General features: G+C 46.1%; 1 protein-coding gene across 1 annotated transcript; it reads right to left on the bottom strand.

Moving 5' to 3' along the window:
- Positions 1 to 2,261: 2,261 nt before the first annotated feature.
- On the bottom strand, positions 2,262 to 7,480 carry LOC133629281 (uncharacterized). The gene is given in 1 exon segment (XM_062019941.1): positions 2,262 to 7,480. A coding segment is annotated over 1 exon segment (5,142 nt). The 3' UTR covers positions 2,262 to 2,338.
- Between the last annotated feature and the right edge of the window lie 6,530 nt (positions 7,481 to 14,010).

Below are 14,010 nucleotides of genomic sequence, written 5' to 3'. Positions count from 1 at the left end.
GCACTGTTGCTGTGCCCAAAGGTGATGTGACGTCACAGAATACTGCCGCAGTGTCCGGATGTGATGTGATGTCACAGAGCCCCATTCCAGTGCCTAGATAAGCAATGATGTCACAGAGCAGTGTAGTGGTGCCCAGATGTGCTGTGATACAATACACACAGCACAACCTCTGCAATGCCCACATCTCCTGCAATGTCACACAGCCGTGTTGCAGTACCTAGTTGTGCTGTGATGTCACAGAGCACTGTTGCAGTGACAACGTCTGCTGTGATGCCACAGAAACCCGTTTCAGTGCCCAGATATGATGTTGAAAGGCGAAGCTTTCCTCTACCCAGGCAGACGCGCACCTCAGAGGAAAACGAGAAGCCGACTTGATGCAAACATACGAGGTGAGGTTTATTTCGGAGCTCCGGGTCGTCTCGTAACTCACGCAGGAGTCAGAGGAGGCGACCCTGGTGCTCAGTAGAAAAGGGTTTTTATAGGGTTTACACGCCACACAACAGATATAGGGTTCAAACAATAGTTACAAGCTCTTGACCCTTGGTCTGGACCCTCCTGATAACCACAGGCCGCAGCCTTTTTTAGGAAATGTTTTTAACTTCTGCTTCTAGGAAATGAAGCGGTCTCAATGAGACTGCACTTTCGCTGAGGCGGTTGTTGTTCTCATGGTGTGCAGGCCGTACTCCATTTTGTTTGTTTTGCTTCTCCTCAGTTTGTTTTGCTTCTCCTCAGTTTCGCCTCTTCTCATTCCCCTCTTTTTCTTTTGTACATTTCTAATCTTAGAATTTCTGGAGAGGCCAGGCCAGTGGTCAGGACTAACACTTACTAACATTATATTTCTATTCTATGCTTATAACATTATGGATGTCATTTTGGAGTCTTCTTCCACCCCTTTAGGCACAGTCCTAAAACACACTTATAAGAAATAAAGATTATACCAATAAGAATAATAGTAATTATCACAGTTTGGATTAATGAAGATAACCACTCAGCAATATGTATTCCTAGGGAATTGAATACTTCCCCTACCCAATTTCTTCGGGCTTCCTCTTCAATTCCTTTTGTTTTCTCCTCTATCTGATGTAATTTGTTAATATCGTTTTCCACAGCTTCCGTAACATTTGGGATATGTATACAACAGTCGCTTATTTTATTTTTTAGATACCCACAAACCCCATGTTCCTTTAATAGTAACATATCAAGGGCCATCCGATTTTGCAGAGCCATTTTGCTAGTTGCCTGGAGTTGGAAATTCATATCTTTAAATCCCTTTTTAGTAACAGCCGCTAGTCGCGCGGTTTGTGCCAACAATTTATCAAGCATCTCCCTATTTCTATATGATGCGATTTGGGGAAATATGGATTCAATTGCCCACCCTATTTTTACCGCAGTTTTTGGTTCCTGCCATTCATCACTGGGGGCTTCCTCGCCTTCTTTACTTACATCCCTCCTCTTTCGAGGCATAAGTTCTTTTTCTCCAGACTTTTTCCAGTAGGGACACAGTGTGGGCACCCCTAGGGTAATTTGATTAATAGGCCCATCAATGGAAATATGTGTGGTCCATTTCCGTTCGTTAGTGACCCATACTAAATTTCCAGAACTCTGGACTGTAGTATATTTGCAGTCAAGCATTTCCCCATCTGACCCTCCTTTAGTATGTGGTGGCAGGGTATGTTTGTATCCTCGACATTCACATCCCCACTTAAGCAGATAATGGACGGGAAAAATCCCTATTTCCCTCTCCGGGGTGTCACAGTTGAGGACTTTGGTACAGTTCCACCCATGTGTGTGTTCCACAATCGTTTTTTTAGAAGTCATCTCATGAAAAGTGTGTGTATAGCGTTGATCCTGCTTTCCTTGAAACTGCACACACCAGTTTACTGGTCCTATGTAGCTAAAAGTTTCTGCAATAGCGGGTCCCCAGATAGATTGCCAGACCTTGGGGTCTAATTGTGTGATATTCTGACATACCACTTCAGAGTAAGTTTCAGTGGTAGTTACTGTAACTTGTTTTTCCTCATCAAAGTAGCACGTCCCCACAGAATGGATCCCTCCTTTTACATATTCAGAATTAAGTTTTCGTTTGCAGTCTTCCTTCCTGACTTTCCACTGTGATTTTCGCGTCCTGATAATTCGTCGACCTACCCCAGTCCTAGTTCAGGGCACACTCTTACAAAATTGGGATACGTTATTCTTATATTTTGGTAGTGGTCCCGCCGGGATTATACCCCATGGAATAGGCTCCCCAGCTGCCTGTGGTAATGGTAAACAAGCAGTGATACTGGTCGCATTTTGGGCCTTCCCGAAATCTCGGATTAGTCCCACCAACAGATTTTCCCTAGGTGTTTCGGTTTGGTTTCCGAAACACACGAAGCTTAAGAGGATTATCAGTCTTTTCCACCACCCAATCATCCTTTTGTATATCTCCAGGTGCCCTTTTTACATGCGCTGAATGTACCCACGCAGTAATCCCATCGACTTTTACAATGGTGGGAGTTGTTAACAATACCACATACGGTCCCTTCCACCGAGGTTCGAGCGTCTCTGATCGGTGTCGTCTAATCAGAACTTTGTCTCCGACCTGGAACGAATGGGGCATCGACACCTCGCCCGGGTCGTAGAGGTTCTTCAACTGTTCCCAAACTTCTTTTCTAACTACTTCCAATGCTTTTAGGCGTGCTGCAAGAGTAAGAGAGGGCACAACAGGTTCATCAGTCCCCACTATTTCTGTCAGAGGAGGGGGACTCCCATACAAGATTTCATAAGGGGTGAGCCCCGTGGGTCCTGGGGTGTTTCAAACCCTAAACAGAGCGAGGGAGAGAAAGACTGTCCAATCCCTCCCGCCGGTCTCCGCTACTAATTTAGTTAAAGTTTCTTTCAAGGTCCTATTCATCCTTTCTACCTGTCCTGAACTTTGAGGGTGGTATGCACAATGGAGCTTCCAGTTAATCCCCAATTGTCTGGCTACTCCCTGACTTACCTGGGCGACAAAGGCAGGTCCATTGTCTGACCCGATTACCTTGGGAATACCGAACCGGGGAAAAATCTCTTCCAGGATCTTTTTTGCGACTACTAGTGCTGTTTCGTTCCTTGTAGGGTATGCTTCGACCCATCCAGAGAAGGTATCTACAAACACTAACAAATATTTGTTACCGTACCGGGCAGGCTTTACTTCCGTAAAGTCTACTTCCCAATATGCTCCTGGTCGATCTCCTCTCAGTCTCTTTCCTTGGGTTCCTTTAGTATGTCCTGCATTTGTAAAGGCACATGCCTCGCAATTTTGTACGATGCGTTCCACAGTTTTCCGTAGGTCCGGGACCTTGTAGCGTGATTTTTTTGCTAGTGTGATAAGTTTTTCAGTCCCCAAATGCGTAAGTCGGTGCATTTTATCGATGTAAGCTTTCCCGTCCTCAGCGGACAGGTTTGTTTCTTCCTTTTCTTCCCCTGCCTGTTTGTCGTCAAGTTTTACTGAGAGTATCATGGCCTCTAGTGCGGCCTCTTTGGCAGTTGTGTCTGCCATTCGATTCCCTCTTGCAACCCAGTCATCTCCTTTTTGATGCCCTGGGCAATGTATGATGGCCACCTTTTTGGGGAGATGTACGGCTTCTAGGAGATTTAAAATTTCCTCTTTGTTCTTAATTTCCTTCCCCGCCGATGTCAAGAGCCCCCTCTGTCTGTATATTGCCCCATGGACGTGAGCAGTTGCGAAGGCGTATCTGCTATCGGTAAATATGTTAATCACTTTTCCTTCAGCCAACCTCAGGGCCTGTATGAGGGCTACTAGTTCGGCTTTTTGGGCAGAGGTCCCCTCTGGCAACGAGCTAGCCCACACGACCCGTTTCCCGTCCACTACGGCTGCGCCAGCCTTTCGCTTTCCTTCCAACAGGTAGCTGCTCCCATCGGTGAACCACGAGGGGGTTCCTTCCATAGGCTGGTCAGTTAGGTCTGCGCGAATGCCCACTTCTTCGGCTAGAACCTCTTGGCATTCATGGAGAGGCTGGTCACTCTCTCCTGCTTCAGGCATCAGTGTGGCTGGGTTCAGGATGGCTGGAGGGGCAAACTTAATACGTTCAGTTAGTAACAGACTCTGATAGTAAGTCATCCTGGCATTTGTTAACCATCGGTCAGGAGGTTGCCGAATAATGCTTTCCAGGGAGTGGGCTGCAATGATTGTAATTGGTTGTCCAAAAGTAAGTTTATCAGAGTCTTTTACCAAGACTGCGGTGGCAGCCACTGTTTTAAGGCAGGCAGGCCATCCACTGGCCACGGGGTCTAATTTCTTTGACAAGTATGCCACTGGCCGCTTCCAGGGTCCGAGTCTCTGTGTTAATACACCCCGGGCCACTCCCTTTCGCTCATCCACGAACAGAGTAAATGGTTTGGTGAGGTCAGGTAACGCCAGAGCAGGGGAACTTAACAGCGCCTTCTTTATGTTGGTGAAGGCCTCTTCCTGCTCTTTTCCCCATACGAATTCTCCTTTGTTTTTGGTGAGTGGATATAGTGGTTCGGCCAAGCTAGCAAACCCAAGTATCCAAAGGCGACAGAACCCCGCCGTTCCCAGGAACTCACGCACCTGTCGAGAGGTTGACGGGGTGGGGATCTGCAAGATGGCCTTCTTTCGGGCTTCCGTCAGCCACCTTTTTCCATCCTTTAGAGCATATCCCAGATAGGTTACCTCTTTCTGGCAGATTTGTGCCTTCTTTGCTGAGACACGGTACCCCAACCTTCCAAGTTCAACCAGTAGTCTGCGAGTTCCCATCAGGCAGCTTTCTTTGGTGGACGCCGCGAGTAGGAGGTCATCTACATATTGGAGTAAAGTTACCTGTGGGTTTTGTGCCCGGAAAGTTGCCAGGTCCCTGTGGAGGGCTTCATCAAACAAGGTAGGAGAATTCTTAAATCCTTGTGGTAATCTTGTCCACGTGAGTTGACCCACTCTCCCACTTTCAGGATCTCTCCACTCGAAAGCGAAAATTAACTGGCTCACTGGATGCAGTCGCAAGCAGAAAAATGCATCCTTTAGGTCAAGGACTGTATACCAGGCACGATCTGGGGGAAGAGAGCTTAAGAGATTATATGGGTTGGGTACCGTAGGATGTAAGGTAAGGACTCTTTTGTTGACTTCCCGCAAGTCCTGTACTGGCCGATAATCCCCAGTCCCAGGTTTCTTTACCGGCAAGAGTGGTGTGTTCCAGGGAGATTTACAAGGCACAAGAATCCCTTGTTGTACAAGCTTGTCGATGTGAGGTCGTATCCCTGCTACTGCCTCTTTTGACAATGGGTATTGTTTTACGCTTATTGGGGTGGCACTTGATTGCAGCTTGATCACTATGGGAGGGATGTTCACCGCTTCCCCCATGCCCCCAGTTTCGGCCCATGCTTTCGGATACTGCTTGAGCCACTTTTCAAGGTTATCCAGGTTCTCCTTGGGGTTTTGGTATAGTCTATATTCCTCCCCCAAGTGCAGAGACAATACGCATGTTTTTGGCTTTCTGCCTGCAAGGGCGATCTCAGGGCCAGCAGAAGTAAAGCTTATCTGAGCCTTCATTTTTGTTAACAGGTCTCGTCCGAGGAGGGGGGTAGGGCACTCGGGTATTAACAAAAAAGAATGGGATACCTGGTTAGTTCCCAAGTCAATAGTTCGATTAGTTGTCCAGGGGTATTCTTTTCGACCTGTTGCTCCAATTACCATGGTCTGTTTGTTAGTTACAGTCCCTAATGAGGTTTTCAGTACGGAATATTCTGCCCCAGTATCAATCAAAAAATTTACTGGGGTCCCCTCCACATTTAACGTTATCCTAGGCTCGGGGAGGGGTTCCGGGCCCTGACCCCATTAATCTTCATCTTCCTCCAGGGTTAGTACTCTCTTTCCCTTTTTCTTAGGGCATTCACGGGCCCAATGCCCATGTTCCTTGCAGAACGCACATTGATCTTTTCCCAGTCTTCTGGGTCCCTTATTCCTGTCATTGTCGCCCAGGTCCCTTCCTCCTTTCGCCTGTCTTTCCCCTTGGCGTTTCCCTTCGGCCATTACTGTAGTAAGTATTCTTGTTAAATTCTTATCCTGTCTCTTTTGTCTCCGTATTTCTTCCTTCTCTCTCTCATTCTTTTCCCTCTCCCACTTTTCTTCCTCGGTTTCCCTTTTATGGAACACTTTCTCAGCCTCTTTAACAATATCTTGCAGGGTGTAATCCTGCAATCCCTTGATATGCTGCAGTTTTCGTTTTATGTCTGGTGCAGCTTGTCCGATGAAGGACATGATAACGGAGGCCCGCTGTCCCCTAGATTCAGGATCAAACGGGGTATAAATACGATAGGCCTCCATGATACGTTCTAGGAACACCGAGGGTGGTTCATTAGGCCCCTGCATAATTTCTCTCACCTTTGCCAGATTGGTAGGTTTCCTGGCTGCCCCTCTTAGTCCTGCTACCAGAGCCCGGCGGTATATGGACAGTCGTTCCCTACCTGCTGCTGTATTATAGTCCCATTGCGGTCGCGCTACTGGGAACAACGCTTCCACTTCCATTCCTGTTCGAGGGGGTTGGCCTGGTTGGCCTTCCTGTAGGGTTTTTCGTGCCTCCGAGAAGATTTGTTCTCGCTCCTCTGTGGTGAAAAGTGTTTGAAGTAACTGCTGGCAGTCGTCCCATGTGGGCTGATGGGAGTACATCAGGGATTCGACTAGTCCTATGAGGGCAGCAGAGTTCTCAGAAAAAGAAGGGTTATTTGCTTTCCAGTTGTACAAATCGGAGGACGAAAAGGGCCAGTACTGTAACGGTTGTAACTCATCTGGCTCTGTGGGGGCTGGCCCCACCGCCCGGAGTGGTAAGGCTACAGTGGAGTCTGGTCCCTCAGGCGTTATCCCCCGTTTACTCCTGGTACCGGTATAGGGTCCTTCTTCCCAACCCCCCGGGTTATATGGCACAGGTACTCCCTCGTCTGGGGACCGGGGTCCAGTTGGGGGGGCGGTGGGTATAGATGTGGATACAGGTGGAGTCCATTCAGGGGGTCCTTCGACCTCTGGATATACCTTGGTCTTAGGGCTTGGTTCTTTCAATTTTTCATAATCTCCTCCATTATTGGTCACCCCTTCTTCTACTCCTGTGAGAGCCAGAGTCCTGGTTGTCACAGGTACGCCCCGTCTAAAGTATGAGTAGGATGGGGCTAGGACTCTTATTTTATCATTTGGAAGAAATGGTCGGACCCAGTCCGGCGGATACATCACCAAATCTTCCCATACTGTGATATATGGTTCTTGGTCAGGATGGCCTCCTATTGAGGCGAAAATAGTCATTCGGACTGCCCGTATGGTATGGATGTCAAATGTACCTGACCGTGGCCATCCTACTTTAAAGGTTGGCCATTCACTTTCGCAATAATTTTGCCAATCCTCCTTCTTGATAATAAGAGACAGGTTTTGCCCTCGTGCTTTTACTTTTGCCCAATGTGCCAATGTTAATGACAGAGGGGTGGATCGGGACCGCCCCATGGTTATCAATAATACAAAAAAGATTATAATAAAACACACACACACAGAAACGATTTCTCGCTCTCCACGACTCTTACACCACGGAAGAGATCTTATCAAAATTTCAGAAGGGCGGAGACTTCGTCCCCTCATTCACTCCACAAGGACCAGCTAGGTTTCACCTATAGGCAAAGGTTGCCTATTTTCACCCGTGAGGCGTCCCCCAGGGCCGTAGCCTGTGGTGCCGGACACGTCTGTCCCCCACACGTGCTACTCAGAAACCTCTTTAAAGTCTGTCAGACCTTTACTGACCCAGCAGCTTCAGTTTTCCCGTGACCCTTACTTTCAAAACAACATAACACAACCCTGACAATTATGACTCCTATCCTTACACAGGTAGAACATAAAAAATCAATACAATTAATCAGGCACATTAAAATTTTTGCACAAAGGGGTTCCTGTCCCGTACCTATCCCCGTAATGTTGAGTGTGACTCTCAGGTGAAAACCAACAAATACACTTATGGACACAGAGGCGGCACAAAAAGCATTCCCTGAACTTACAAGGGTACCAAGGTATGTTCTCACCCAACCACCCACAAAAGTAACATTCACTTGGTCTCTGATGCTTAAGATATCTGTGCAACAGCGAGCTCCCAATCTCACACACTTAAAACATTTTCAGAGGTTAATGGAGAGAGAGAGAAAAAGAGAGTGAGAGAATGAGAACCTTATCCGTGTATCCCTAAGTGTCTTTCTTACTGAAGTTGGGGATTATGGACTGTTGGGTCACGAGGTTCAGGAAAGAATCCTTAGTCCCAGACCTGGTCAACAGTAGGTTTATTTAAGGAGACCCTGCCGTTGAGTCACGAGGTTCAGTCTGGACCTCCTTGCTTTCTAAGGCATCCTAAAAAGGGGCTTAGGTGCGGCTAGATCCAGACCTAGTCTCAGACTTGGTCAACGGTATGCAGCCTATGACATAGAGGGATGGGCACTAATTTAAATTTCGAGAGACACAAAAGAAACAGAGATAAAGGAAAGAAATAACGTTAAAAACAATGTTATCCCAACAAAGCCTGTTCAGTTACACAAACTCTTAATCTCAATCTACACAAGCTCACAAGCTCTCATGTGACGCCACAAACATTCACACAAAAAGCTCACCTCCAAGGGGTCATCGTTTCCTGAGGTGTTCGTCGTTGCTCCCGGACAAGCCCCCAAATGAAAGGCGAAGCTTTCCTCTACCCAGGCAGACGCGCACCTCAGAGGAAAACGAGGAGTCGACTTGATGCAAACGCACGAGGTGAGGTTTATTTCGGAGCTCCGGGTCGTCTCGTAACTCACGCAGGAGTCAGAGGAGGCGACCCTGATGCTCAGTAGGAAAGGGTTTTTATAGGGTTTACACGCCACACAAAAGATATAGGGTTCAAACAATAGTTACAAGCTCTTGACCCTCGGTCTGGCCTCTCCTGATAGCCACAGGCCGCAGCCTTTTTTTAGGAAATGTTTTTAACTTCTGCTTCTTGGAAATGAAGCGATCTCAATGAGACTGCACTTTTGCTGAGGCGGTTGTTGTTCTCATGGTGTGCAGGCCGTACTCCATTTTGTTTGTTTCGTCTCTTCTCAGTTTGGCCTCTTCTCAGGAGAAGTGGAGTTCTGTTGGAGTTTTGGGAGAAAAAGTGGGGCTTTGGTGCAGTTTTGCAGGGGAAAGCTGGGATTGAGTACATTTGCGAGGGCAAAGAGCGGTGGAGTTGTGGGCTAAAACGGGGTTTTGTTTCAATTCTGAGAGCAAAAGTGTGGGTTTGTGTGGAGTTTGCAAGGAAAAAGTGGGTTTTTGTTGGGGCTTTGAGGGGAAAAGTGAGGGTTTAGGGGAGTTCTGAAAGATAAAATGAGGTTGGGGGCAATTTTGAAGTCAAGTGAGGTTTGGGTGGCGTTTTGAGTGGAAAAATGGGTTTTTGGGGAACTTAGGTGGCAAAAAGTGGGGTTTTGGTAGAGTTTTGAGAAGAAAAGTAGGGTTTGGGGGGGTTCTGAGGGATAAAATAAGGTTTTGGCGCAATTGTGAGAGAAAAAGTGTGATTTCAGTGGAGTTGTGAGGGATGAAAGGAGGTTTTTGGGCATGTCTGAGGGGAAAAGTGGGGGTTTTGGTGGTTTTCTGAGGCGGCAAAAGTGGGGTTTTGAGGGTATTTCTGTGGGGAAAAGTGTTTGATTTGGTAGAGTTTTGAGAGGAAAAGCGAGCTTTTGGGGAAATCCTGAGGGGAAAGTGTGAGGTCTGGGTGGAGTTGTGAGAAAAAAAGGAAGGTTTTGGTAACTATCTGAGGTCCAAAGTGGGGGTTTGGGTGGAGGTTTGAAGGAACAAGTTGTTTTCTGTTGGGATTTAGAGGGGAAAAGTGAGGGTTTGTGGGAGTTGTGAGGGATAACATGAGGTGTGGGGGCAAATCTGAGGGGAAAAGTGAGGTTTGGGTGGCATTTTCCAGGAAAACAGTTGGGATTTGAGTGGAATTTGATAGAGGAAAAGCGGTGTTTTTGAGCAATTCTGAGGGAAAAAGTAGAGATTTTGTTTATTTCTGAGAGCAAAAGTGAGGTTTTGTTGGAGTTTTAGGAGAAAAAGTGGGTTTTGGTGCAGCTTTGCAGGGAAAAGTGTAGTTTGGAAGAGTTTTGAGAGGAAAAGTGGGGATGGAGTACATTTCTGAGGGCCAAAAGCAGTGGAGTTGTGGGATAAAATGAGGCTTTGGTGCAATTCTGAGGGGAAAAGGTGGGATTTGGGTGGAGTTTTGAGGGGAAAAGTGGGGTTTGGGTGGATTTTTGAAAAAAAACTAGTGTTTTGGTGGAGTTTTGAGGGGAAAAGTGGGGTTTGGGGGAAATTCTGAGGGTAAAAGTGGAGTTTGGGTGGAGTTTTGAGGGGGAAAATGGGGTTTTGGTGGAGTTTTGAGGGGAAAAAGTGGGGTTTGGTAGAGTCTTGAGGGGAAAGGTGCAGTTTTGGGGAACTTCTGGGGGAAGAAGCAGGGTTTTGGTGCAGTTTTGAGGGAAACAGTGGTGTTTTGGAGGAGTTCTGAGGCTGTAAAGTGGGGTTTGAGTACATTTCTGAGAAAGAAAAGTGGCATTTGGGTGGAGTTTTGAGGGAAAAGATGAGGTTTTGGGGCATTTCTGAGGGAAAAGGTGGGATTTGGGTGGTGTTTTGAGGGAAAAAGCAGGGTTTTGGTAAATTTCTGAGAGCAAAAGTGGGGTTTAGGTGGAGTTTGGATGGAAAAAGTGAGGTTTTGGAGTAATTCTGAGGGGAAAAGAGGGACTTTGGGGAAGATGTGAGGAGAAAAGGGGTTTTGTGTGATTTTTTTTGAAGGACCAAGTGGGGTTTTGGGGGAGTTCTGAGGGATGAAAAGAGGTTTTGGGGTAATTGTGAGGGAAAGCAATTGGGATTTGGGTGTCGTTTTGAGAGGAAAAGTAGGGTTTTGGAGCAATTCTGAGGGGCAAAGTGGTGTTTTGGTTTATTTCTGAAAGGAGAAGTGGGGTTTTGTTGGAGTTTTGGGAGAAAAAGTGGGGCTTTGGTGCAGTTTTGCAGGGGAAAGCTGGGACTGAGTACATTTCTGAGGGCCAAAAGCAGTGGAGTTCTGGGATAAAATGAGGCTTTGGTGCAATTCTGAGGGGAAAAGGTGGGATTTGGGTGAAGTTTTGAGGGGAAAAGTGGGATTTGGGTGGATTTGTGGAAAAACAAGTGTTTTGGTGGTGTTTTGAGGGGAAAAAGTGGTGTTTTGGTGGAGTTCTGAATGAAAAATTGAGGTTTTGGAGGTATTTTCAGAGGAAAAGTGGGTTTTGGGTGCTATTCTGAGGGGAAAAGTGGGATTTTTGGGAACTGCTGGGTAAAAAAGTGCCATCTTGAGGGAAAAAGTGGAGTTTTGGAAGCGTTTTGAGGGGAAGAAGTGGGGTTTGGGGGAGTTGTGAGGGATCAAATGAGGTTTTGGTGCAATTCTGAGAGAGAAAAAAAAGGATTTTGGAGGAGTTTTGATGTAAATTGCCTTTGCATCAGGCCAGTGCAGAGAGCCTCAGGTTCCATCAGAAATCATCTGGTGGTTGTTTCAAGTGCAGAGCACAGAGTCTGGATAAATGTCCAGCAAGAACTGTAAAGGGAGAATCCCAGGCAAAAAATCTCTACTGCAGCTACTGTCAGACTTAAGCAGCTGCCTAGTAGATAAAAATAAATGTGTTTGAAAACTGCTGCCATTTGGAGTATTTTACCAAGACTTTTAACATTAGAGCTGTGGTCTTCACTGTAGACAATAACTTGGATTACATCTTAATTTGAATACCTTCTCTGTTCAGAATCACAGTTGGCAAGTGTCACTTCTCTCTGAGCCAGTAAGAACTTTGAAGTTGAATATTGTTTTTTCCTGCCAGGTTTGGATGCACTCTGAATCAAAGGGACATGAAACTGTTAAGATAGTTTTTCTAAAAATGTTTAAAGCTCATAGAAAACTGAGCACAGAATTTTAGGCAAAAGCATGAAACTGGTAAGTAACACCTGTTTGGAGAACATAGAGGAAGATATGACCAACTTTCCTGCCCTGGAATGAGTACTCTTCAGAAAGCATTTGTACATACTGCATATGTCTTCCTGTTGTCTCCAGCTTCAAGTAAATTCTAAAGCAGTATGTGATGGTGACTTGCTTGTTGATTCTGGTCAGTCAAATACTTGGGTTTTTTAGGTATGCATTAATGATGATCTCGTCTTAAGCAGCTTTGCTCATTTTGAGCAAGCTGAAGAGAATGCAGTGAGTTCAGCAGATTATCAGGAGACCCAAACATCATTAAATCTTGACTCTCTTCCAATGAAAGTTGTTAATCCTGCACTTGATTTGAGGACAGTGCTGCTCCAGCAGAAGGTATCAACAGATCCTGAAACAAGTGGGAACCGTGTGTGTTGGCAGCAATCATTCATGCAGTGCATCATTTGTCTTTACCTGGATATATTGAACTACTGTATCAGTTGGAGTCCAACAAGTGGAACAAATGGTATCCTAACAAACACTGCCTATGTATCAGAGTTTACAAAGAGCAATCAAATCAGCAGATGCAGGAATATTCTAAAGCATTTTGTGCTTGATAAGACAAAGGGTGAGTTACAGGGTCATTTGTTGATATGCTGAAAAGCATTAGATACTGTTGAAATAACTTGTAACATTGATCAGTGATACCTTACTGTTTGATTTGAGTTTAGAGGGATTTCTCTACACAGAGGTAACTTGAATGTTTTCTGTGAGTTGTCTTGTTTAAAACAGACTGGAATCACTATAAATATCCTCTGTCCTTGTTCACTCGGTTCATTTGCATATCTTTATGTAAATACAACTGTCTTTTGGTTGTTCTTTTTGCCAGTAGAAAATGAGACAAGCAGAGAAAGAAGTCAGTTGCAACCAACGGTAAAAACACTGGCCTTTCATAGATTCAGATAATCACAAACGTGTTTCTGCATCTTTTAAAATTGTCTTTCTAGATCTTGCTGTATGGGAACAGACTGATGGAGATGGGGATGTTCAGCCTAGAGAAGAGGAGGCTGAGAGGAGACATGAGCACTCTGTACAACTGCCTGAAGGGGAGCGGTAGTGAGGCAGGAGTTGGTCTCTTCTCTCTAGGAATAAATGACAGGCCATGAGGAAATAGCTTCAAAATTCTTCCAGGGTAAGTTTAGATTGGCCATAAGGAAGAACTTTTTTCCCTGAGAGGGTTATTAAGCATTGGAACGGGCTGCCCATGGAGCTGGTGGAGCCCCATCCCTGGAGACGTTCAAAAGACACACAGAGGAGGTGCTGAGGGACAGGGGGTAGTTTAGTGATGAGCCTGGCAGTGTGAGGTGAGGGGTGTGACTCAATCATCTTCAAGGTCTTTTCTAAGCACAACAATTCTCTGGTTCTCTGATTCTAAATGAAAGCACATCAAAACCTGTGCAAACATACCTGTTACACACAGAGGTAGAACACAGCACCAAGCTCAGCTTGTAGACCTGAAACCTACATGACCTCCAAACCATCACAGGTCACCTGTCCAGGTGCTACAGGCCATGTCCTGGCATGTTCCTAGGAAATACAGAGCATCACTAGGCACAGACACCAAGGGTCACATCAGAGCCGTGCAAGTGATGGCAGCACACAGTTTGTACTGCTCCCAATCACACACACTGTGTTTACAACATGTACAAGGTTTTACTGGAAGATAGGTTAAGTCAATGTTTGGAAGATTAATGCAAGGCTGCAGTGTTCAGAACTAACTGCAGTGTGTACAAAAACAGTGGGAGATTGTGTCTTTACTTACAGCTTTTGATGTACCATTCACTGGCTCAGTTGGACCTCTAGAAGAAGAAACAAAAGTCCTCTCCCTTTCAGGCAGCAATTCCATACCAGGAGAGGGGCTCCTGACCAGGGACTGCTGGAAAGCACTGCCACAGCTGCTGGAGTCATGTGCCCAAAGTTTACAGGCAGAGACACGTCAATTCAGGGGTTTTGCTTGCAGATGGCTACCAGAATGCTGTTGGTCTGAGACACACTCTGACTCCTCAGTCTATGG

The sequence above is a fragment of the Colius striatus genome, unplaced genomic scaffold (assembly GCF_028858725.1).
Source record: "Colius striatus isolate bColStr4 unplaced genomic scaffold, bColStr4.1.hap1 scaffold_35, whole genome shotgun sequence".
In the NCBI taxonomy this organism is placed as follows: Eukaryota; Metazoa; Chordata; class Aves; order Coliiformes; family Coliidae; genus Colius; species Colius striatus.
This window is presented reverse-complemented; position numbering and strand designations above follow the sequence as displayed.